This window comes from Falco naumanni, chromosome Z, assembly GCF_017639655.2.
Source record: "Falco naumanni isolate bFalNau1 chromosome Z, bFalNau1.pat, whole genome shotgun sequence".
Taxonomy (NCBI): Eukaryota; Metazoa; Chordata; class Aves; order Falconiformes; family Falconidae; genus Falco; species Falco naumanni.
This window is the reverse complement of record NC_054080.1, coordinates 32,735,324-32,762,217: the sequence shown is the minus strand read 5'-3', so window position 1 is coordinate 32,762,217 and position 26,894 is coordinate 32,735,324. Positions and strand designations below refer to the sequence as shown.

The 26,894-nt window shown below is 44.1% G+C and overlaps 1 protein-coding gene across 4 annotated transcripts in view; it reads left to right on the top strand.

Annotated features, from left to right (window-relative positions):
* Positions 1-26,894, top strand: part of NRG1 (neuregulin 1) — a 306,437-nt gene that overhangs the window by 194,350 nt on the left and 85,193 nt on the right. For 2 of the 4 annotated variants that reach the window (XM_040580770.1, XM_040580773.1), the window contains exons 1-2: positions 1,939-2,225; positions 2,654-3,344. The exons of 1 other annotated variant lie outside the window; for it this stretch is intronic. In XM_040580770.1, the coding sequence (XP_040436704.1) occupies positions 2,717-3,344 (628 nt within the window). In that variant the 5' untranslated portion in view covers positions 1,939-2,225; positions 2,654-2,716. Of the gene's footprint in view, positions 1-1,938; positions 3,345-26,894 lie in introns of those variants that run through there. One more of the 4 variants, XM_040580769.1, reaches the window with a different exon arrangement.

Below are 26,894 nucleotides of genomic sequence, written 5' to 3'. Positions count from 1 at the left end.
CTGAGGAGCAACTTGTGTGTGCTAAACTATGTCTGGGTTTCCCAGATTTATCAGTTAATCTAATAAATTATACATCCTTTCCCTAGAATCCTTGCTTATTTTTACCCACAGACCACCACAGCTGTCATGGCAATCTGGCTGTGTTGCTACTGCTGTTTGAAGTAGGGTTTGAGATACCTGAAAGAGGCTGCACTCATGCAGAATATTACCAGCTCAGGAGCACAACTGCTTTGTAATAAGAGGAGCCATGTATGTAAATATGCAATGCAAGCTGTTCGTTCTGTCTGAGGTTACTGATCACATCATTAACCTGAGGACCAGACACTTCAGCGGTAATGTAGACTAGATTGTATGATGATTTATCTTTTTACATTCTTCCAGGGAGTGTGATTGCTGGTTGTGCTTTAAGGTTAATTCTCCACACACTTGAATGTAGTAGCATTGTGATTACTTCAGTTGGCTACTACTACAGCCTCACAGGAAGCTTTGTGATCAGACAAACATCAGTTAGCCCTTGACATGAGAGTCTGTGAAAACATTATGGAATTCACTGAGATTTTGATAAACCTTTTTTATGTGAATGTTACCAAAGTTTCTGTGGAAGTCGGGGCAGGGTGGGGGAGCTGGGGGAAGGGGGAGGAGATGGGCAGAAACAGACATCTTTTTTGTCTCTACTGAAAGTACATAACTACAAAGTAAATTACCTTTCAGACACCTAATGGCAGTACCAGCAAAAATTATTTCAAAGCATCTTGCAGCACTTGATTCTTTGTTTCCTTACGCATCCTGCAGCTGTTTATACTAAGGAGAAAGGGACATTCATGCTGCCAAATTTTGAATGCAAATCTTGTCACAAAGTCCAAGGAACTGGAAATTGTGCTAAAAGACCCTCTCCTTTTATATATATGTCTGTTTTGTTACTTAGGCCTACTTTTCTGTGGGAGGCAAAAGAGACTGGCAATAGAGCTGGTTCTAATCCTACTTTCATTATGTTAACTGGATTGTTGATTTATCCCTGAATTACAGTGCACTGGAGGAAATGGGAGTTAATGCTAGGTATTGGTGGAGGTGAGGAATGACAGGCAAATTTAAGAACAAAGTGGAAGTCTTGTTAATAATAAAATTCTTTGATATTATATATATATTATTTTATTTAAAGTCTGAAGGGGATTAAGGATATATGCTAGCAGCATACAAGCTCTTAAAAAGTATGTTCAGGAGCTGGCTTTAGTGTGAAGCCCTGCTTTTTTTTGTTTTGGAGGGTTTTGGAAAGGAGGTTAGAAAGTAGAAAATAAAAAAAAAATATGCAAACCTCTTTGCAATGACTTGAATGCGAATTTGTCAGAGGTGGGAATGTTTTTTGGTTTGGGTTTTGTTGGGTTTTGGGGTTTTTTCTTCCTTTGCTAGATCCAAGATGCATGTTAGCACTATTCCTAGCAAACAAAACTTACTCAGGGGCTTGGAAAGAAAATCTGTCTCTAGGTGTCAGGCAGGGAGAAACTGCTGCTGGAAAGCAGTCTTCCCCCGGGAGAGATCGGGTATCAGACTGAGCGAGCCCAGGCCAGCCCAAAGAGCTCCCACCGACACCCGGTCCCCGCCGCAGGACCGTGCCATCGATGGCCGCCGCCTCCGGCCGCGCTCGGGCTGGAGAGAGGGAGCGGGCGGACGCGCAACTCCTGCCTGCTCCCTCCCTTTGATTTGATGGCCTTTATTCCTCCTAATTGGATAAAATAGGAAGTCACTGACAGTCCTGCGTTGCTGGGTGTACTGATTTCCCTCAGACCAGCCCTGCAGAGGGCGGGGGGTGGGGTAGGGGAGGAAGGATCGAGTCTGTACAACAGGGAAACAGGCTGCGAGGGGGCTGGGGGAGCGGGGCGGGGGGGTGGGGGGGTGGGCTGGGGGGGGTGGGGGGGAAGGAGGAAAGTGAATGAGCGCTCAAGAAGGACAAAGAGGGAGGGGAGAGAAAGGGAGTTACCACCGTCTTGGCATCGCTGTTCCTTTCAAACCTCTGTGTAATGATATTGTTTGCAGTGATGCTCAGACAGCGAGCACCTGCTGCTCTGTAATGATTCAGCCTCTTTCAGCCGCCGCTGTAACACGACAGGATGCTGCTGCTACTGTCACTTCTACCGCTGCCGCTGTTGTTACAGATTTTGCTTTTGCTCCTTCTACCGCATGACAATTGTTTTCCTCGTCTAAGCAGATACCAGCCTCAGATGCTCAAGGTGAGAGTCTTGCCTTTCGCTCTGGGCTACTGGTTCACTTAATCTGGTCAATTTGTTTGGTGTTTGTGGTTTTCTTTCTCTCATCACCCTCCTTCCCCTGTTTTGTTTTGTTGTGCTTGCTTTTGGGGGGATGTTTCTTCCCTCCCACAGAAGAGCTGGAATTGCTTGAGAGGCGTTTAAGGAATATAAGTGGCTGGCAAACAGAAGCTGAGTAATTGCAAGGCTACTCTTGCTTCAGAGAGGCAGAGAGAGTGACAGAGGGCTCTGGGGCAGGGGGGGCAGGGGGGGGGTCTAATTTTTCCTGTGTGTTACTCCTCTCCCCGTTTGGATGATGTTGCTGAGCTTGGACCTTTTGTTGACTCCCACTCTGTGATTTTTGCAGAGCACTGTGACTATTACTACCGTCTCTTTTTGTCTGTGTCTCACAGTAATGGACTGTGATAGAGTTAAGGCCTTTTGGAGGTGAGCTGTTTGAGAGCTGATGCTTAAACATGTCTGAAGTAGCTGCTGACACTTTCCCCAGCCCCTCAGCTCAGCTGAGCCCTGATACATCCCTTGACGGGCTCCCGGCTGAGGAGAACATGCCGGGCACCCAAAGAGAGGACAGGAGGGTCAAGGGGATAGCAGGCCTTGCCGCAACCTGCTGTGTGTGCCTGGAGGCAGAGCGACTGAAGGGCTGCCTCAACTCTGAAAAGATCTGCATCGCCCCTATCCTGGCTTGCCTGCTCAGCCTTTGCCTCTGCATTGCTGGCCTCAAGTGGGTCTTTGTGGACAAGATTTTTGAGTATGACTCTCCCACCCACCTTGACCCTGGGAGGATAGGACAAGACCAAAAGAGCGCTGTGGATCCTACAGCTCTGTCTGCCTGGGTGCCTTCGGAGGTGTATGCCTCAGCCTTCCCTGTACCTAGCCCCAAGAGCAAGGCTGAAGTGACAGTGCAAAGTGACAGCTCGCTCCTGCCCTCCAAACCGTTCCTCCAGCCTTCTCTGTATAACCGCATCCTAGATGTTGGGTTCTTGTCCTCTGCCGCACCTTCGCTGTCACCACCTGCCCTGGAGCCTACCACAGCGTCTCAGGCGCAAGCAACAGAAACCAATCTCCAAACTGCTCCAAAACTTTGTAAGTAGAAGCTATGTGTTTCTTTGTTTTCCCCTTCCACAAAAAAAAAAAAAAAAAAAAAAAAAAAAGCCACTTAACTGTTCTGCAGCTGTCCTCAAGGAAGATGTGATTGGCATGCAAAGCTTAAATGTGCTAAGATGGCTATAGCATGGGTTACCTTCTGAGGAGAGCACCTAGGGGCCTCTGAACTTAGAACTAAGGTATGCACAGCAAGCAAGAGGGCTTTTCATTTGGGACCTTTGTAAAGTGCCAGCACCAACCTTTTCTCTGCATCCACTTGTAGGGAACTATGTTATTTACTTCAAGGGTTTATCTGATAGCTATTCCACATGGTCTGTCAGCATATTTTTCTTATAAATTTGATTTGTGTCCTGTGCTGGATCTTCCGTGTTCATTTTCTTTGCCTTGCCTGCAGAGCACTTCTGCAACCTCCTTACTGAAGTCTGTTGCTGGCAAACAACCCTATCATCCTCCTGAAACACTCAGGGAGAACAGTGGGGAGAAAGCGACAGTGTATTTGAAGCAGTTAGAGACTGGGAATTATTAATTTATCAGCTAGCTTATGATCTTTCCCTTTCTCTTAAGAGCATAGCACACATTTCTCTGCATCTTTTCCCTGCTCTAGGAGCTGATTCTTGCTGAACCTGTTTCTCAGACATTGCCGCATAGACTTTTGTGGGGCATTTCAGGAAAGCATTTTTGCAAGTGCAGGAGGGATCAGTTCCCAAGTTAGTCTTTGCTCATCCTTAAAGCAAAAAATACCCAAGGTACCTGTATTATTTTCTCAGTAGTGATCATAAAGCATCAAAATACTGCATTGCTGAAGTGTAATTTCTTTCACATTCATCATTTTAACCCATCAAATCTGGCACAGATCAAGCCAGCAATTCCTGAGCTGTGTAACTCTAGTACAAGAGAGGGGAGCATGCTGTTGTGTCAAGAGCACAGGGCTGAGGTTTCTTTTGGAAATCTGCAGTGACCAGAATGAGGAACAGTGTCCCTTGCAAATTGCTTTGCAGGACCCCATCTCATTTATTCTCCCTCATGCCTTCACTGTAATGCCACAGGATGGTCACCTTGTAGGTGGCACATACTGGATGTCACCCTGGAGCCCTGAAATGACCAGAAGTTTGCTACTAAGTTTAGCTCCACCAGGACTGGACTCAGTATAGATATGTGGGAATTGGATTAGGTTTACATTTTGGGCCGGCCACCTTGCCGTGAAAATAAGCATAACTGCAGTGATTTCAGTGGCAATCCTTTCAGCTGAGACTCAGTCCTGAACAGCAATTCCAGAATCACTGAAAGAAAATCATAAGCATTCCTATGAAAACCTTGCTGCCTTTGGCTTAGATAATGGGGGACAACCAGTCTTTGGATTAGAAGTAATTTGTCTGATGGAAAGCGACTAATAGAGAGATACTGCTGCACAGTTAAATGACAGGGGGCTTTGTCTGTGGTAGGTAAGACATTACTTGAATTATTGGGTCACTTAACCACCTTTGAAGTTATATAGAACCATACTAAGTGATTTTTTTTATTATTGCTGATGCAGAAAATATTTTTTATAGTGCAAATATATTGTGTTATTAAAGATATAACAGCACTTTTTACTTTATAAAGTGACCAGGGACCACCATCCAGTCAAAATGGCCTCTTTCATGTGAGATGGAGAAGTAACCAAAAGATAGTTATTCCACGACAACACCACTCATTCTCTTGAATTTCCACATGTGAGGCAAACCTCTATCAATGACATTCTAACTTCATCTATGAAGTAAATGAAAGAGGGGGAAAAAAGAATCTTTGGAGCAGTCACTGACAAAAAGCCATTATGTGCATTCAGATCTGCTCACATCTGGGAAATAAATGGTTGTCCAGAAATTAGGCGATTGTGTTTAGTTGTTGGGTTTTTTTACTGTTGCCTTAATTTTCTTAAGATAAATGTGCTTTAAGTCATCATAGACTTCCAGATACAGACTGAAAGGAGAGGAAGAACTGGCAATAGGTCAGGTTTGGGTTGCTCTGAGGGAGAAAGTTGTGTAGACAGTATTCTGACTGTGACACATAATTCTGAATATGGTAAGGGGCTGGAGTTCCCTGCAAAGAAAAATCAGAAAATATAGCTGGAAAAGTACAAAAAGTAGCAAAAAAATCTGCCTAAAAATTCAAGCAGGCATGAAAATAACTTTTTGGACAGCTCTAAAAGCACTGTCTTGGGGTTTTTGGAACAGCTGCATTTCAAACACATCATTGTTTTATGTAGAGCAAGATTTGTTGGAGAGGATGACAGATTGCATCAGCGATTTTTTTTTTTTTTTATGAATGCCTTTGACAGTTATAAAATTCTCACATAGCTTGGAAAGTAGAATCTGCAAACTGGATTGTCCCTTCTTTTGCCTCTCAGTGTCCTTTTTTTAATTTCAGGCAGAGTGAGGTAACTTGTTCCCAGAAAGCCCCTTCTGTGCTGATTTTTTTTTTTTCCAGTGCAGAAATAAAAATGAATTGACCTATCTCATATTCTGTGGTTGATGCATTGTTTCTGAACCAAGCCCTTCAATGAGTTTCCAAATCCTTTTCTCTTCTTCTCCTCTCTTGTCTGTCTTACTCAGCATATTCCCCTTAAAGCTGTATCCTTCAAGGTCATAGTCTGCAGAGAGCTAATTGATTCTTCTTTCTCCTGGAGCCTGGGAGAGAGAGCAGGAGAGAGACAATCCTAGTAATTGTGTCTGGTGCATTAGATTCAAGACTTGTCTCACTCTTATTACTATACATTCCCCTTTATCAGTAAAGAAATAATCTCTTCTTTTCAGTTTGGTTTATGTTTTGTACAGTAATATCATTTCTCATTTGCTGAAACAGAAGGGAAAACTAACTGTTCTAAAGCATTCCCATATTTAGAGAGAGTGTCAATCTTAGCATAATTACAACAGAGAAGATTTCATTACAAGTGGTATATAATAGTACAGAGTAACCTACAATCTCCTTCTCTCTGAGAGGACATGCAGATTATAGAAGCGTCAGCACAGTTTAGAGCCAAATTTTACTTCTTCCTACACCATCACCTTTACAGAACTGTGTTTCTGTAATAACTGCATCTGTACCTCTGAAAAGCAAGCACTCCCGTCTTTACAGGTCTTCCCACTTCCCTTCTCTTTCTGTTTAAGCAGATTTCCCACAAAAGATCCATGCGGGGTTGCCTTTCTGGAGTTACAGCTCTGCCAAAGGATTGCAGCACTCCTGCGTTTTGGCTCTGCCCTCAAGCAGAGGTGCCTGAGCCCTTGGCTTTGGGATCACGGCTCTTCTGATTTGGTGAAGTGCCACAAGGCAAGCAAAAAGCAGGAGACAGACCACAGCACAAGGACTCTGCTGGAGTGGGTTTCCCTGTGAGCAGAGCAAAAGTCCCAGCAGAGAGCAGGGTCCAGAGGATGCACTTCCCTGGCAGCACATCCACACTGCCTCTCTGTCCTTTTCACTTTTGGCTTCCCTGGCCACCTTAGGTGCCGTGCGCTGACAAACCACCTGCACACCTTGTGCCATACTGGTGGCCAACGGATGACTAGCAAGCATGTCTGCATCTCCCTGCCTTTGTGCCCACCAAGCTGTGATGGCCATAACATGCAGTTGAGTGGGTGGGTGCAGCACCAGACCTGTGCATGCCCCTTGGGGGCAGGCAGGGCTCCCTTCTGCCTCACTGGTGCTGGCCATCACCTGGAAAATGTGGCAAAGCAGAGAAAGGTCTGTGCAGTGTTGTCAGCCACCCCTGACTGGGACTGCTCTCTTGTGTTTCTGATTTCTGCTGCCACTTCAGGTGTGCTGGGCCAGCACCAGCAAAGGCTGCTGCTTTCTCACCCTCAGTGGAAAAAGTGTTAAAAGAGTGCCTCTGAGGAATGCTAGTGAGTGTTTACCTAGGAAAAGGTCTCAGCTCCTCTCCAAAGTTATCCAGGCAAAATGGTTGTATTTATTGTGTCTTTTTAGAGGTAGGGATGGGGGGAAATGGAAAGAAAACTAGCCTGTCCCTTCTTTTGGTATCATGCTATAAATATTCCTTGCTATTTCCCTCTGCATCTTTCACTTCCTCTTGTTCTTTCTGAGCCCTGCATTTGATGTCCTTTCTCCTACACACAGTCATCTCTGAAGGTCTGCGTTATACCTCTGCGGCAGGCTGGAGGAAGTCTTTCCCTCCAGTTATAGGTGCTGCAGCCCAGCTGAAAGCTCCAATTTATGGACAGAGAGGGTTTGCAGCTTCAGACAGCGTTTGCTCTTTTTATTGAAACAGTCTAATTCTGACCTATGCTCTGCAGTTCAAATCCCCAGCACAACACTGTAGGGTTGAGTCCATGCTTGTCAGCCTCTGAAAGCATCAAGGTCAGGGATGTCTCGGAGAGCCACAGGGGACTGTACTCACAGGAGAGGAGGGCAAAAGATACAACACAGGCTATACACCAGCCTTTTCTATACTCACTGTTATTATGCAGGGCAGCACTACCAGGGAGATTGCTTTTTCCCCGAAGCTTGAAGATGTAGGAGGAGAGCACCTTAAAGCAGATGTTGCTCCATTTCTGATACATTTATTGATGTTGACTATCTTCAGACACCTGACTTAAGTGCCTACATTAGGAAGCTAGGTGGCCTTAAGTTTCCTCTTCAGCATAAAGGAAGAGACCTCCCCCCGGCAATTCCCAGTGTGGCTCTAGCAGGAGTAACTCTCTTTCTCCAACGAGTCTATAGGGACACTAACCTTGCAATTCAGTTTCTAAGTTGTGTAGTCTGCTACACAATATGAAGACTTGTTTTAAAAGCCACGGCTTTTCCTTGATGTGTCCTGTGAATTAACAATGTCTTGTCACAGGGAAGTTATAATTAATCATGGTTAAGATACCAGACAGGTTCTGAGCCTAACTCAAGAGTGTAATAAAGAGATGCTGATCTCAGTAGGCCCTGGAGACACAAACGGGCCTCCATTAACAAGCAGCAATAAAGCAAGTGCCACTGTACTGAGCCAGCCAGTCTGTATTTCCCTGGAACACTTCTTTCTCTGCTGTCCCAAAGGTCATGGCAGCTTACAGATGTATGTACTTGTGACAGGGACACTCAGAGGAAAGTGGGATTGGGACTGAAGGAGTGGGATGCCTAAGATGTGATTTTTAAGAAGTTCAGGTCCATTAAGCCTTCTAAACTGATAACTGAGACTTCCTTTCCCCCACCCAGTTAGCCACACTGTCTTTAAAATGCCCTCAAGGACCACAGAGTTTGTTCAATTTATTGTTTTGTTTCTTTTTGTATCCCTACCATCCCCCTTTTAAACATGTTTTGCTTGCATAGAAATAGTTCTTTTACTTCACACGCAGAGGACTGAACTAATTAGTCCTGCATTTCTTTCTCTTGGACAGGCACCCCATATTCTTGGCTTTCAAAACTACCTCATGGGTGTGGTTTTTCTTCCATGCACCATGCATCATGAGCAGAACATGAAAGGCAGCATTTCCCAAAGTATTTTCTCTTAACGGTCTGAATTTCTCAGTGCAAAAGAGTAGTCTGCACTTGTGTATATTTTTAAAAGCTTGATTTTACTTTGTAAACTTCACTGAGAATAAGTCATATATTCATGCTACGCAGAACCTTTGCATGGTATCCCTCCTCATTTATATACTTATGTGTATGTGCATATAGAAAATACAAAAGATATATGGAGTATATGGCCATTTTGTCTTTATTAAAAATGACATCTGGGACCATACTGCATCGTAAAATTCTAAGCAAAACTGATTAATAATTGACGTCCTAACAAAACCCAGGGTTTGGGTTTCCACTGCAGGGCACCGAAATTATCCTCCTTCAGTATCTGTTGTATTTATAAGTGAAATGTTTTATTTCCTATTCATGCACTACAAATAAACATGCACAGCAGCCCACCTCAGATTTGCAGTACCTAAGTTTTGGGTGCACAGAAACCTTGGGGAACTTTCTTAGCATCAGATGAGAAAGCAGAGTTCGGCTTGCTGGAGGCTAAGTAGCAGGTTAATTGTGATGCAGAGCCGGAATGATATAAATGACCATTTTCATCATTTCAAGTCTTGCTAATGGAAATGCAATAGATTTGCTGCAGAAATCCACCCAGGAATCAATAGCAACGCAATGAGACAGCTGGTGCAGGGAGAGCACATGGGATGCCAATCTACTGCAGACAGTACCTGGGCAGAGACTGCTCTGGATTTCTGTCAGAAAAGGTCAGACAGCCCTAGAAGATGCCACGGAAGATGATAAAAGACTTCTGAAAAGAAAAAGCTTGCTTAACCTAAGATGGAGCAGCATTTGGAGAAAAGGCTTTCTCTGAAGGAGGGAAGAGAGGCTTCTTTGAGGAGTACAGATCTGCTTGGGCCCAGAGATGTCTTTTTTGCCACAAGGTACCAAGTCAAGCAAAGCAGGAGTCTTTGTGCTTCAGGTCGTGTTCAGGCCACATGAAATCAAGGAGGGACTGAGTCACAGTGTGTAACTTAGGAGACAGGTAGGTAATTTTAGAGTGTCTCCTGCTAAGGGCTTCTGCCTTCTTGTTCCCCAGGCAGACTGTGAAGAGGAGCAGGTGCTGTCTTTCTGTCACTTGCTTTATAGTAGACACACTGGCTACCTTTACTATTTGTACTGCAGGGAGCCCAGTTTCCTGGAGAGTGACACTGTGAATCACATCTTGATATTTCACGTCAAAATATTGTATGAAGTACCAGCCTCAGCAGGAGGTACACACTGGACTCAAGTCCCTGAGCATGACCATTGTTTGGCAATTGCAGAGCTCTTGAAAGCAGAAAGGGAGAAAACCTATGCATCATTTTCGAGCAATGTAATGTGTGCTTATATACACCCTGTCCTGTCTCATCCTGTCTCCCATCCGCCTTCCCTATCCCCAGTAGAGCCTTAGTCACTGAGACAAAAGAAAAGGTTTTAGCTGGGGAAAAATGGGCAGGAACAAATCCAGTGGGACAAGACTGACCACAACTCAGGGCTACTCTAAGCTAAACCAGAGGCAAGGTCCATCCAGCTCTGGACAAGATCAGTATTGTGGCATCCATCTGTTATCTTTGCTCCTGTATTGTTTTATTATGAAAGCCTTATTTTAATATACATCTTCTTGCAGAGTATATTCAGCTTTTTCACATACGCTTTCACTACCCCCTCCCCCACTTCTTCTTTTTTATATCTATGCTTCATCCTGGAACCTGCTGGCAGTGCATTCTCATAACTCAGACAGCTTTTTATTCTGGCAATGAATATCGTTTCAGTTTTTGAGATGAAAGGAAATCAATACTGGGTTGGTAGTCACATGGCATGGGGGGAGTATATGAAGCTATGATCTTAAGCATGATTCGTGACATAGTTCAGTATTTCTGTGGAATTCCTGAAAGATATTTGAATTTTACAATTTTTAACAGTCAATTAATTCATGTGATTAGACAGATCAAAGGAGATAAAAAAGAGTATCAAGCTTGTTCAAAGCCTTTCTTTTATACAAAAAAAAAAAAAAAAAAGAAAAAAAAAACCAAACCACTCCAAGCTGATAAAAGATTACTTGAATTTTCTAAGATGGTAACTGGAAGCCAGTGTAAAGATGCTGGAACTGCATCTCAGGAAGGGAATCTTACTCTTTTCCGTGATAAAATGTATTTGGAAAATTAAATTAGGTTTTTAACTTGAATCAAATGGCCTGAATTTTCACTGGCATAAAAGTTCTGAGGTTTTGTAGCCCTGTAAGACCTAGCAGAGCACTGGGATGCTCTGGTCTATGACCTACTTGATATAGAATATCTTCCTGACTAAGGTTTCTTCCAGAGCCCCATCGGTTGTGGTGTGAAGACTGAGAACAAGACAAAATCTGCCTTTTCCCTTATTCTAGCTTCTTTTTTAAACAGAACCGCCTACTTTGACTTTGTAAAAATATGTGTTTGTATTCTGGATATTCATTCATTTACACCGCTCTCTCCTAGATTAAAAATATCTCCCATGCCATGTATTTTCCCCTCACAAAGGTGCATGTACACTGTAATCAGCTCACCTTTGGATAAGCCTTTTTGACAGAACAGGCAAGCTGAGCTCCATAATTCTCCCCATGGAGGGAATTGTTTTCAGTCCTTGAATTATTTCATCCCCCTTCACGCTTTCTTAGTTTTCAGATAAATAGGGCTATAATTTTGATATGATACTTACACATGGGCTAGTCCAAAATCCCAGCAAAGGACAACAAAATCTGTTCAGTAGCTTGGTCGCTGTTCAGAAGCACTCAAGATGCATGAAGTACCACCAGTGCCTGTTTTATATTTTAAGTAAATCAGTAATAATGTTCAGACGGAACAGCAGACCCCTGTCTCACACGTGCAAGAGCCCTCACTGTCCTGCTTCCCGACCCCCAAGGTCACATGCTGCTTCTTACTGGGTTGGAACAATAATCCTAACAGCCAGTCAAAAGAAGAAAAGACAAATATCACCCAGTCTTGGCAGTGCTGTGTGTATTTTAGGAGGAGTTTAGCTCCAGATCTCTTATTCCCCACCTGGTTCTGTCCTGCTCTGAAGGATGCCCTCTGCAAGGCTTCTTGGGTCCACAGGAGGTCAGCTCAATGGTTTTAACTGTGCAGGCTCCACTATTCACTTGACTTCTGCTCATGCTTTCAAAGATTTCTCCCTCTGTGCCCTGCTGACACTTTTCCCAAGCCTCCCAAGGACCATTGCATCAGTTTGCCCTCATTCAGTTTATTATCTCAGATCCTCCAGCATTTGATTCTTCCTTCCAAAAACAGAAACAACCCCAGAGCGTGGTTTTGTGGGAGGGAAGGATTTTGGGGTTTGTGCATCACTCCTGTCTACCCAGCTGAAAGACTCTTCGCTTATGTGATAGATTCTTTTGCATTTCTGTTCTGCAGTGGGTCTGCTCCATGGACTCAGCTTCATGAGGCTGCATGATGCCCAGCACCTTTTATCATCACAGGACATGGGAATTAAGGAGCATGAACATATCAAGAAAGTCACAATAGCTAGTAATTTCAAGATAGCCGGGATTTTCAAAACATTTTTATGTTTTCAGAACAGCTTTCTTGGGCTGTGGGTGTGCTCAGCAGAACAGTTAGCAGTGTGAAGGTAATACTGCTTTAACAAGGGAAATGAAGTTTATCAGGCTGAGAGAGAAAACTGCAGAGGAAAGGAAGAATGTCCATTTCTGTATGTAGTCTGAGCTGCTCAGGGAACAAACTACTGAGTGTGTTGTTAGCTTTTTAGGAATTAAAGAGTACAAACTAAGGGGGGTGACAAAAGGCTTCCTGCTGTCTTGATACAGGGGCTTGAAGAGGCTTGAGTTCATACTTGCAAGAGAGGAACATCATTAGGTAGCCAGGAAAGTGCCAGGAAACTGGGAAAAAGTGGTTATATCTGCCAAGCACAGGAGAGCAGGGGAGGTCTGACTGTTTCTTGACTGGAAGAAAGCAGGAAAAATCCGTTCCCCAATGCCACAGGTACCTGCAGTCTGCCTGGAACTCACAGGAGATCCTGAAGCAGCTCTTCCCCTTGCTGAGGGGCTGCACTGTGAATGCAATCTAATCATTCATTCTTTGGCCATGCTGCATTTCTAACAAAACCTCTGCAGGGCAGATCCTCTTGCCATCCAGCCATGATAAGTCCAGGCTTCTCACTGATGCTGAGATCCAAGGTAGTGGCCTTTGCACCCTACTTTCCCCAGCCTCACTGAGGGTTGGAGCCACTCTGCTCTGCCTGTGCTGCAATTTGTCTCTCTGTTACCAAATTTCCCCCTGTCACTGTGTTCAAAAGCCCTTGGTGCACTCCAGCCATTGCCTCACGGAGGTTAGTCAGCCCACCATACTTTTTGGAGACTTTGATTTATTGATAATGTGAACGGATTTTGAAGGTTATCAGCAATAATTTTTGCAAACTTCTTCAGCTATTGTGAGCAAAGAAAGGCCATGTTTCAGGGTCAAAAAGCCAATAAATGCATTAGCGCAGGGAGTCTTTTCTTCAAAGTCAGTTAACAGAAGGATACCTCAAAATTCTCCTTTACTTTGAAAAATGGTATCTGGCCAGGAAAGCAAACAAATACACTAATTTTTGAACATGTGAATATTCAAGAACATGGCTAGCAACCTCCCTGTTGCTTGCTAGCTCCAAGCATTTGAATTTACCATGCTGTAGAGATCAATGGACATCTCGCAGATGTAAGTAGCTTTTCAAGCAACGCTGTAGTTTTCCTAATAGTTGCTAATCAATTGTTTAGTGTGCGTAGTTTTTCCTGCTCCAGATTTGGAGGAAGGATTAAAAGGATGTGTTTTGTAAGTATATTCAGATAACTGCTACAAGCCCAGGAAGCAGACTTACTAGCTGTGAATCAGAGGAAGTATCAGTTCCCTGAAGCCACTTAGCCAGGCAGAAACTGGCAGGGGAGGGGGCTGAAGACAAAGAAAATGATAAAATATATGGACACTTCCTCAGCAGGACTGAGGTCCAGTGGGCATAGCATGTCAATATGCCAGCATTCAAAGAAGAATTTTGACCTGCCTCTAAGAGGTATCTAGCAGGTTCCCCAAGCTGCAGAGTAATACGTGGTTATGTTCTGCTTTTGCTTTTGCAGGTTATCTGTAATGTCTTCTCAGGGCTGTTACTAATACTTTCAGGATGCTAACACACATTGATTTTAACAAATGGGTATAATATCACCACTGTCTGATGTAAACTTGCATTTCATTCATATATTAATCCTCATATGTTACTGTTTTACAAATGGTGATGGCATAATGACAAAATATTCCTAATAATTATTCCAAAATGATGACTTAGCAGAAACACTGACAAAGTTTCGAAAAAACACAGCTTATAAATGTTGTCCAGGTCATGTAAATACTACCCCTGCAGAGGAAGACTGAAATGTCAGACAGTAGAGAAAGATGAGACAAATAACTTGACCATGACTTCTGTGCAATGACAGGTCATATTAGAGAAAACTTGGGGTGTTTAGATCTGGCAAGGAAACACTGCATCATGTGAGAGTGGGCTGAAAAGAGATTATTCAAGCTAGAAATTAACCACCGTTTTTTAAGACTAAGCCTGTTTGACTGCTGGAATTTTTACTTTGGGGGTTAACTGACCTCCACCAACTGCATGGGAAGAAAGTGTGTCCCAACCAGTAATGTCACCAACTGCACCACAGTAACTTGCTACCCCAGGTGACTGATTTGTATTCTAATCTCATCATGCAAATTCAAATCCCACCCTGTAGTGACTTTGGGTGAATACAGATTTCTCCATGGTGACAATAATTACCCCAGATGAATCTTTACCTACATGCTGATTCTAGTTTTCACTGAAAACTAATGGGCAATTGGGCTGCACTGGCCTTTGTTTAACCTTGTGGTAGTTCAGGATTGAAAATGCTCTCTTACCTTTCCAGTTGCAGTTCAACCTCCCTGTGCTTACATGTGAAAACAGAAGAAACCTTGGAATGATCGTTCAAAATTTTGGAATGACCATTTGAAATCTAACACTAATTCTGCTTTAAATTCTGCTAATTTAAAGAGCATTATGTTCCATTCTTTTGGGAACCTACACGGTGAATATTCATAAAGCATCAGAAGGCTATGTAGCAGGATCACAAATCTAGAGATATCAGTACAACTATGAGAGCTTCTGGAGATGTTAATTTACTAACAGAGCTTTTAAAGTTGTCAGTACTTGTGGCTTCCCATGTGTGATCTCAGCCTCAACCTTTCTTGTGCTTCATTTTCTCACACTGTTAGTGATCTGCCCTTTTCATTGCTTGAGAAGCCTTCAAGCTCATGCTGCTTGGCATTCTCAGCAGACTCGGACCTAGAGATCTGCTCCTGAACACGGTTCATGTTTTGAATTATGCATAAGTCCATCATGGAGGGGCTGTGCTTCATGGCTTCTTTTGGGGGGTGGTGATGTAAGGAGATCTAAGTAATGTAGTGACACTTTACATTTTTCATGTCCTAGCTCAGTTAAGAGCAACCCTTGAATTGTGTCATTTTTCCCCTATGTGACTGTTTAATCACCTGAGAGAGTACCAGCCAGAGTTTTGTGGTAAGATTGATTATACTTCCAACAAAGTGCTTCCTTCAGCTGAGCACCAGGAAGCAGCCAGTTTAGCAGCTAATGGGCTTCAGTCTGAAGGGGAAATGGCAACTGTGATTGAAATGTCACTGTGGTGCATGCCAGCCCCTCAGGCTCTGTGCTGAACAGTACTGAGATCCTGGGGAGGTTGTTCAGGTTTCAGGATGGGGGGCAGATATTCCTGAGCTGTGCTGTGGTTGCCACTCCACCTTCTCCTTTGAAAGCGTCAGGGGGTGGGAACATCCAGACCTGCAAGTAGAGAAGGGTGTTGCTGGAGATGTAATGACAATTTTGTTAGCGCTGTTAGTCCACATTGCCATAGGGCTGGTGCTGTGAGGCTTGCAGTATTGCTTCTGGCATTGGCAAAGCACTCTGCAGGACCAACTAGGACCCCAGTTTGTATGGCATGAGACAAAGAGAACCTTAACATAGTGATCTTCCACTGACAGCCCCCAACACACATTTTGACAGCAGCCTGCACTCATATCCATTACAAGCCTGGGAGAGAACTAACAAAATATACTCACCGGCCCCGTTTCACAGCGCGTGAGTCAATAATAACGTTGTAGCTGACAGTTTACAAATGTTTTGCCTTGCTTGGATGAATTCACAGCCTCCGAGTGCCAACAGCTCCTCTTGCAGAGGCCTCTGTGATTTACCCATAATCACAGAGTAAACCTGTGGCAGCACCAAGAATGAAGTCCCACAGCCTGAGAGGCAACTGTCCTCTCTTTAAAGGGTAGCAAGTACTAATGAAAATCCAGAAAGAAGGGGGAGAAAACTCACAAATAAAGTATGGTTGCAGAAAGATACAACAAAACAAAAATCATTCTGGAATCTTTCCATTCCATAGGGTTGGGTTTTTTTTATTTGTGATAAGAAATATTGTTTCAAATACACAGGAAGACAATATGTGTTCACTGTTATGAGACATTCCTTTCTGGCATTTATCGCCAAAAATGGATGAAATAAAATAAATGTAAAAAAAAAATCAGATCCTGACATTTCAAGTTAGGCTGTTTTTCTGTCATAGTTTCATTGAATGTAATAGACTGTTAACTAATGGCTTCCTTCAGAGGGGAAAAAAAAAAAAAAAAGCAACATTGCACTTCATTGACATTTGACAATTGACAATTTAGCCAAAGTCTGGGGATCACATTTCGTAAAGTTGAGAGCTTTGAATATCAAAGACTTGTTCACCCTTTGGCTGAACCTCAACCAGCTGCGGGACCTGTTTGTTTGCATTTGTTTCTGGTTTTGTTTTCATTTTTTTGTTTGTTTTTAACAGAGATTGATTGTTTCTTTCCAAATTTTTGCCAGTGTCAATTTTTGTGCATAAATACACAAAATTAGCTGGTCGGTTTAAACACTGCCTGCTCCCATAGCTCTTTTTTCACTGTCGGGTGTATAGCATACACCCAGACCTCAGTTCCTCAGCCGCCCACGGAGCCCCATTAAATTTAGCAGGCTTGACTTACACAAAGCAATGTCACCCTCCTTGTCTTCCCGGGCAGCAGTCACTGCGTGGCTGTCCTGCTTGGGGTGGGGCAGGAAGGAGCCCAGGCTCTGCTGGACAGAGGACTGCAGCGGTGGGGAGGAAGAGGATCTGTGAAGGGTCTGCTGCAGCATCGCTGTGCCAGTGGCAGGGTACCAGCCCTGTGGCCAGGAGGGCAGGCAGTCCCCACAGCACTGCGCAGGGAGGGTGCAGGCATCTGATGAATACGCAGTGCAGGGATGGCTCCAGCTCACCGGGCAAAAAGGCAGACCTTAGAGGTAGGAGGAGAAGGGATGTAAGCACTCTCTGAACACCCATGGGGGACTCACAGGTCTGAGTGCAATCTGTCTGGCAGAAACACACACACACACCCCTTGCCAGTCAGCCCTGTCCAGAAAGATTTTTTAGCTTTGCCCTTCACTATTGTCATTACTGTAATAAATTGAGGATAATTGCTTGGCTTGAAACAGCTCTGCCTTCTGCTGTGTAGGTGGAGAAATGATGCCAGGAACAATCCTTTCTTGTCCTGCCAGTTTGCTTTTCTCTGCAGCAGGGATACTATACGTACCCGTTCCGTATAGCTGCTGCTGTTAGCAAAAAGTAACATAAGCATTGCCACAGCTAGAAATGCAAGATTGATTACATTAGATGTGCTTTATTCCCAGTGTCCTGCATGAAGTCAGCTCCTGAATAGGTTAATGCTGTTGCTTCAGAGTGGAAAATGCCGATGTTAATACAGGGTTTGTTACAGGAAGACAGCTTCGTATAGAGCACAAATGCATGGGATTGGGGCAATGCCAGACCTATTTCTGAGGAGGGAGGTTATAGGAAGGTTTTCAGGTGATACCTCCTATACCAAACTCACCATGTGACCAGTTGCTGAAACACCCCAGGGAGCTGTATCCTCTTCACATCTGAGTTCAGCTCTGCTGTGATACCATTTACAGAAGACTCAAACATGTTTTTAGCCACAGCCCAAACTATTATGCTGCTTCACAGTGAGGGTAGGACAACATGGCAACACCTTAAATCCCACTTTAAAATGAAACATCTTCTGGAAACTGTCTGGTTTGAAACTGCAGGGAAATTACTGGAAGCAGAGCAGAGCACATAATGCCTACCACAAGGGCATGGTTCTTGTGCACTGCAATAGGGATGGATCCTGCATTTTTTTCAGGACAGCAGACAACATCCCAAAGGCAGTAGGCCTCTACTCCACTGGCCCAGCACCAATGAGGCTGGAGACGTTAAAGGGTTTTGGCATGACTCTAGAGCTGAGAAATCAAGTGCTGCTTTGGCCTTGGTCTGTGATGCTGTTCTCCAGCGGTCCACTGGGCAGTGAAACTGGCCTTACCAGCCATATAAAGCCAGTGCACCACCCAGGTGAGAATGTGGTTCTTGACTCTTGGGAGATGAAAGTGGAAATGAACAGCAGACAAGTGTCTTTTCCATCCATCTTATCTTCAAGACCTCGGCCTTAGAGTTCAGTTTCTGAGTGTTCCTGTATGATCAGTGTAGCCTCCCACCTAGAAACGCCGTGGCTGGCATGGGGCTACTCACAGCCAGAATGAGGATTTACAGGGAGCTGGAGTGAAACATATGGTTTGGAGGGGTGACCCAAGAGGGAGAGAGTGCCACTGGTCTGTGACCTGTCCCTAAGAAATGCTGCACAAAGCCTTGCATCGTGTTCCCATGTCATCCAGCCCCTACGTGCTGCACAGCATCTCATTCATGGTACCCCTTTGCTGTTAACCCAGCTGCCAGAGCAGATATTGCAGGGGTGGTGGGTTGGGGGGTGCGGGGAAGGGTGTCTCTGATTCACATGGTAATCTGGAGATGCTTGAACAGCAAATGACATGCTGCCCCTTAGGTGAAGACTGATGCTAGTGTACCACTACAAGGCTGCACACTTGGTTGGCTGTTGTTCAGGACTGGATCCTGTGAAGAGGTCCTAATTCTTCTTTGGAGTCTGACCATGCCAATGCAGTTAAATTCTCTGTGTCAGAATGTGCTACTTCTGTACACTTTTTATAGGTTTTTCCTGGCCTTTTCACATTCTCAGGCCACAAACCATATCCATCCTGCGCCCCAAGTACTCTTAGATAAATGCAAGGGGAGTAGTCAACTGTAAGGCAGGGAAATGGCAGCTCCAAGACTTCTCAATATCTTCTGTTGCTGGGCGAGGTTGCATATTTTGTGGAGCGCTGTGGTCTGCAAGGCATGATGCAAAATGCTGCACACCTCTTAGACAACAAACAACAAAAAAACACTTGGCTCCTAAACTATCAGCAGCCAGAGTGATGCTCTGCCACGTGACACATCTCTTTTGCAATCAGATTGGGCAGAAAGGAAACACACTGTAGGCTATTTTTAACATTTCAGATGAATTGGTGGGTATGTCAGAGGGTTGATTGTGAGTCAAAATCAGGAAGGAGGAAACATACTTATTTTTTCATAGCTACTTCTATAGTAGAGTGCATGCACAAGTTAGTGCCTGCTTCATGAAGCTGTAGTTTTAGGCCTGATTGCTAAACTTTTACCAAACACACCGGAACATCTAAGCACCTGTTTTCATTTACTTTGTTGGGATGATCTCTGCGGCTGGTGTGGACTTTTACAGGTATTAAATCTTAATATCCGGAAAATTGGATTCAGGATGTTGTGGGTGGTGGTCTTACATGGTATGGCCCTGTGCTTTCACCCTTCCTGAGAGATTTGTCAACCCAAAACGAAAAACATCTGTAGTAAACAAGGTTTATTGTCCTAGCGCTGTCACTGATATTCATGATAAACTGCCTGTCTCTCAGCTACCCTCATCTACTTTGTATTTCCAAGGCACTTTTTTTTTTTTTTTTTTTAAGAGGTCCCTTGCATCCTGAAACATTTCAGTGGTATATTGTTTTGTAATCGCAATGCCTTATATCATGTCCTGGTTATCTGACACTTCTAGAGAATGACAGGGAAGCTAAAGGCTCTTTATCTATTGCCTTGGGACACCGCTAAGACCTCTTTTCACTTAGATTCAAGGTCTTTATGGTAGAAAGGGGGAAGTTGCCGTTGTTTCTCACTAGGCTAAAGTTACTATATCATTATGGAGATTAAATAGAATAATCTTGAATGCTCTTAATGTATTAGCATTGCCTGATTACAACTAAGAGCTGGTGGAACAATATTTCCTGGGGACCATCTATTATTCATCTCTCTTTCTTCCGCTAAATGAAAGACCGTAGACACAGAGTGTAACTAGTTTTACTTTTGCTTCAAAAGAAGTGCCATGTTATTTCATCTTCCGTGGTACAATTCAGTCAGGTCCTTTTGGAGAGATACATAACAATATATTCTTGCCATGGCAGGGGAGGCCATCATTTATTCTAACAAAAAGGCTGTTCAGGAGTATAAGACATTAACAGAGAACAAGCTACAAGGTTTCCTAAATCTCCAGAGATACATAGAGAACTCCCTAGTAAAAAGGTTTCTCGCACAGCCTCCCCCTCCTCTTCCCAGTGTGTTGCCAATTTTAGGGATGACAGATATAGCAGACTTTTCCTAGTAATGTTTTACTCAGTTCCTCTCACACAGATCTTCTCAGCTCTGTAATTGCTTCTCATAAAATGCATTTGTCCACATAACTCCTGCTTTGTCATTCCTGCAGTGCAGGGTCTCTGGCACTAATGAATGGAGCTCTTGCAAGCTCAGGAGTATGCAGCAGCAGAAAACAGTGCTGAAATCCCATCAGGGCCTGGATCATGACAAAAGGGTATTGCGTTTTGCAGTAGTTGCCTGGGGCAGGACTATTCCAACCATATACTGACCGAGCTACTTAGGTACCACAAATGATGTACGTGCTCCCATAGGGGCAGAACTTGACCTGAATGGGGGACAGAACTAATTAGCTCACTTCACAAGCACTACAGTGCTGTTTTTAGTGACATGATGCCCTATGCGACACGGGCTGAAGGGTCTGTTTTCTGAGGGCTGGCACGGCAACATCTCTTGATGTTCACCCTTACAGCATTGTGGAGGTGGCCAACTAATTACAGCATGTTTCCCAGGCTTTGCCAACGTATGTAAGTCACAGCACTCTGCCTGGCCAACTGGGGAGAGGTAATGCTTAGATCCCATGACTCCCTGCTGGATGAGCTAGAACAGATGTAGCAGCCTCTGCTGTAGCTCATGACCAGCAGGAATCGCCAGGAAACAAGAGGGTTAAATTGCACCTACATCCTGGTGTAGGATAATCTCTTCCTCAGTCTTGTGACTGGTGAATGCAGGCTCTCCCAAACTGCTGAAGGACTGGGCTGAAGGTGAGATTCCGCCCTGGGGGACTTTGACTTTGCGCCCTCCAGAGTGAGGCAGCTTTTCCTTCAATCTCACCCTAGCAGTACTCTTTTTGAAGACTACAAAAAGACAGACCTCAGCAGGACCAGAACTGGAAATGATGCACATAGGTGTGGCTCCTTTGGGCTTCTGCTGTAGGTCAACATAACATTTCAGGTTCTGTTAACAGCTTGCTAATGCGTGTTTATTGTTACTAACATTATAAGGTATGTCTTAAGGTCTGCTATGCCAACAAACTGAGTTAAGAGGCAGAGCCCTTCCTTTAAAGTGTCATACTGCGCAGAGCCAAGGCAGATGAAGGGCTGAAGGGGAAAGCAGTGTGACCAATGGTTTGGTGACCAGTTTGACTCATGTTGAGTCAAAAGCAGGACAAAGGTCTGAATATAAGGCTCCTGGGTCAGGTCTTCTCTGCTGACATGACCTTTTCCCAGCTCCTGCTGCTGTAGTGGCAGTGATATACCAAAGCTACTGCTTACACAGCCAAAGCTGGTCACCTCTCATACACACCTGAACAGCTCCCTGCTTTTGAATAACAAGCTGGGAGGCTGTGATTTGATAGACAACTGTAGTACTGGGACAAACATACCTTATTCACATGCTGCCAAGTACCGTGATCTGAAATCAACTCTGTTGGCTTATCAAATTTGTTCCAAAAGTGATCATACAGGCAGGCTTTCATGCCATCCATGCACTGCGTGCCCCTTTATGGCCAGAAGAAGACCACTAAACAGCTAGTAATGTGTAAAACACATAGCTGCACATATTCTTGTAGTGCTGGAAATTAAGAAATTCAGTACAAACTCTTAAGGGAAAGCATAAGGAGTACTAGTTGTCACACAGCAACTCTAAAAAGGCTTGGCTTGCTTTGGACCAAAGGCCGGTACAGGAATTTGGAGGTGTGGGGCAGAAAGCTGCAGGCATGATCCTCAGCAGAAGCAGAGTGTACTGAGCTTGATGCCTGCCCAGCAGCACACCACTTCCCATGCAGGCTGGGCATCCCTCACGCAGCCCAGCTAAGAGCTGAGTTTGTGAGTACCCCTTAGGGGCACGTGTGAAGGGAGAGCAGAAGGCTGTCCCACCACCACAACAGCCTGGCTCAGTCTGCAGTGCCTGCTGGTTTGGGCTCTAATTGTACACAAAACCCTTACAAAAACAAAGACGCAGCTGCTGGCCCGTTTTGTGTGGCAGCCCTTAGTTAATGCTGTGTAATGTGAGAACTGCTCTGCGCCAAGACACTGTGTCCCTCCTTCCTCCTGACTCCCTCCCCACCACCACGCACATCTCCAAGCCCAAAACCCGTCCCCCCTGCCCCACATAAGGAACATATCAGGGCAGATTTTGCATGAGTGACCGGAGCAAAATCCCTCATGGCACAGGCTTCTGTCTGCTTCATACTACCCACTTGGAAACAGTCAGGATTATGGCTCTTTCTTTGATTATGCAAGTTCACATCTTGCACTTACTTCAGACCTGCAACATCTGCAGAGGAGTATAGCAAATTAACCTCTCTATACTCAGGTGTGAAATCCCCTCCCCTGGGACAAATTCACGCCTACCTCCTGCACGCACACACATACACACACTCACCCACCCACCCACACACCCACACACCCACACCCCCCTCAGTGAAACCCTCACATTCACACACACAGAGCAGTGAAAGTACTGACAGAACATCAGCAAGACTGACATTAAAAGCCATGGAAGGTGTATGCTCACCTGTTGCTGACTGATGCTTCTTCTGTGGCAAATTGCTGGTACCCACTGGTCACAGATGAAGTTGTAGAAATGACCCTATGCAGAAGGAATTGTGGCCAACACAGGACAAATGTGCTCTCTCTCCTCTCTTTTTCCCCCTTAAAAGTTATATGAGACAGAGGCAGAGAAGGAAGAATGGATGTATTTGACTCCAGGGTGGAGGTTAGACCCTCTTAGCAAATCCCCTTAGGTGTCAACCACCTTACTTAGGTACTTAAATCCCTCTGAAAAACTGCCCTTGTTTTAAAGAAATGTTGCACTCCCCCTGAAGAACAAATTCTGCAGGTGCAGCTTTGGTCCACTGCTTCCCATTAAACCTCTTCCTGTTCAGGGAGAACAGTAAGCAAGGCAAAAATTAAATCCATCATTGCTTTCTGCTGCTTTTCTGCCTGTAAAAGGGAGGTAATAAGGGCCATGGCTCTTGGTTCAGTGTCACGTTTTCGCCACAGCATCTGTTCTGCCATTATTTACCTAGGCTGGCAATAAAAGCTCCCGCTTTTGTGAATTCAACCAGTGTAGATGGTGTGAGCTGGCAGTTGAACTATGGACCTGATTTGGTCAGCTGCCACCAAAATTACTAATGACTGTTGACTAAAGATCTGCAAATGTTAATAAAGATAGCTGGGGTTTTGAGATACCTGCTTTGTAATGAAAAGTGTCTTAGAAACAGACAGTCAGAACAATTATCTTTTAGAAGTCATGTGTAGCCAAGTGATACAGTCCACCAATGCAACACTTAAAGGTAAGGAATGGTGAGTGGCTTGTAAAATCCATCCAGATACAGACACCAGATGCTGCAGGGGCCAACACTTAGGCTATTACCATGAGGCTCTTAGTACTCAAAGCTTTCTCGACAAAGAAAGCCCTGATACTACTTGGTAATCTGTACTTCTTTCCTCTGCAATTTTATTTTTTCACTGATTTCTAATTTTGATGATGGCAAAAATAAGGCAAAATTTGCACAACTGAGCAGCTAAGGCTCAAAAATCCAGAGGCTACAAACTAATGTGTCATTTTAAGAGATATTTTAATTTTCATGCCAATTTCATGATTTTTGAATACTTAGGATTGGCAACACAGACTGTATAAACTGTTATTGAGAACACAGGCTTCAAATCTTGGCAACTTCAGGAATCTGGATTGTAACGGGATTTCTTTTATTTTTTATTTTTAGTTACAATAAGACATATTTTAATTCATTCTATTTTATGGCAAGCTCTTCAGGACAGATTTCTGGATGACTTTTTCTTTAGTTAACTGTCCTTGTTCTATGAAGTCTCCAGTTTGGCTGAATGAAATGTAAACAGGCCCATACATCTTATTGATGGAAGATCAGGATAATGTTACAAATGTCTAAAAAACTCTAGAATGTTTCAGAAACACATACGGTAATTTTTTGAAATTTTCTGGAATTACTCCACTAATAGTCTTTTCCCACAGGAAATGACTATTCTATCCCCAGCAATAAACATCCGGCATCCTCCAAATGACACTGAGCTGATGAATTGTGAATATTGCTTTCCTCTCATCCCCACACAAAATTTCACATGCTCATATGCACATGTACGCGCACACACATCTCATGATCCAAGCACAGAACATTTTGCCAAACACAGCATCAGGATCTTTTTCTTTCCTCACTAATTCCTCTACCATCTCAAGAGCTGCATGTCCTGTGTTGCACAGAAGGTCATATTCATGAAATATAACAACTCTCCGTCTGCTGAGGCTGTAAAGTAGATCTGAGCCAACCAAATGGTTTTATCAGCTGTCCCAAGCAGACGGGTAATTTTTGCCAAAAACTGAGCCATACTTTCGTTATAAGCCCACTCTAAAAACTAAGTTCCTTTTGGTCTATTGCCTAGTGTTAGCACTCTTAATGTAAGAGTTTAAAGGTGAAACAGGGCAATTGACCCAAGGCTCATTTAATTAATATTCTTCTACCAGGAGAAGTGTGGAGCAGGTTGTCTGCCTGAACAACCTTCCCTGAAAATGGGAAGGGATGTCCTGCTGGAGGGCTAGCCTCTCCCATGCCTTGAGCTGCACTGAATTTGAACTGTGAAAGGGTAAATCCAAATGGCATGTGTCTGACATCGGTAAGGAAACTGCATATCCTGGCAAAATCAGAGTTTGGCATGCAATGATCTGTCACAGTAGTAGCACTGCATTGTTACACTGCTAAAGCCAATGTTCTGAAGTTAATTTCTGTTGCCCTCTTTAAGCATTTCTGATCTTGAAGTTATTCACTCTTTTACGTTCATGTGTTCTTAAGTTCATGCTTGTGTTCATAGTGATCGTTGCTGTCCTCTGGACTCTCCCTGGTTTGTCCACATCCTCCTTCAAAGAGTGGTCCTGAGTCTGGCAGGGGAGGCTTACTGATGTGCCTTTTCTGTGGCTTTGTTGTTTCCACCGTTTGTGATCCATAACCACTCTGATGTCCTTTCCTAGAGTAATTCATCCCCACCTGTGTATATGTAGTTGATTTACTCTGCTTATTTGTTCCCACTGAGCAGCATCTTTCTCTCATGAAAATCCCTTTTCGTGAAGGACTGCCTGCTATGCATTCATACTCTCAGGACCATAACCAAACTTCTCAATCTTTACAGTTTTGCCAGTGTGTGACACAGGCCATAGCAATGTGTGACAAATGACAGAAATGTGGAACACTTGTGCCTTGTTGCGTAGCGTGCTGTAATTGACAGATTATAATCGTTTTTAACCATAAAAACTGTTTACAGAGTGCTTTTTCAGTCAGCATGAGTCACATAAACCAGTTTGTGTCACTCACTTGTTTATATGTGGTTTGAAAAATGGGTTCTGTGGCCAAGTTATCTGACAGCTGAGGCAGAGGATCTCATATGGGAATCTCCACTGGTACCTGCAAGAGTGGGATAGGTGACCATCCCAATGACTCAGCTCCTACGTGCGTCCTCTTCTGTAACTCTGCAGGTGCTCCTGTCACTTGCCACAGAGGCTGGACCCTTTATAAATGTGCTACCATCTTCTAAAGCCTCGTTCTCGTGCACTCACGGCTCAAGCATCAAAACTTCTCTCTTCCCCATTCAGTCCCTGCCGCAGCATGTCAGAAGGCACAATGTGTTGGAAAGATCAGGCCCCAGCTGTCAGAAAAATGAGTCAAACAAGATTAGTGGCCATGTCTGAGAGGTCCTCACTTGCTTACGCTGCACTGGAAGCATGTGGCAGAGCCAGGGGGAAAGCTTGGGTCCCCTTCCGGCCCAGCACAAAACCGTGATTGTATAACGCTTCCTCCATCTGTACTGCTTCTTCAGCCGTGGTTACAGAGTTAGCCAGTAGAACATTGCCAGAAAACAGAGTGTGCATCCTCTGGCAGGGACAGTCAGCAAGGTGTCTCTGACCCAGAGGGAGAAGAGACCACTGGCATTGCCTGACTGGGAGCCATGCAATCATAAATGTGGTGGTGGAGTCTGGGAGCCCCATAAAAAGAAGTCTTTCACCCTCCCCCACCACACCAACACAAATCCAGTGAATGTGTCAGGAAGATAATAGTACCAGTTTTATGGCAGCTTTAACCCAGCTCACATTTAAATGTGCAATCTCACACCCATTTAAACTTGCCACATTTAAGATTTGCAATTAAAATGAGGGAGTCTTGGTGAACATTGCTCTTCATGGGATGCTGCAGAACAGCAATGGGGTTTTTTGTGTAGTTTTTAGAAAGCTGCTACCACAGTGCCCTCATTCCATAAATGTATTGATTATGAGAATAAACTAGCAGTGAGAACTAACTCAATGTCACCAGAAAGAGAAGTGTAAAAAGCTCTTGAAAAGGTGCAAAGATGTCTGTTTGGTTACCTGGAAAT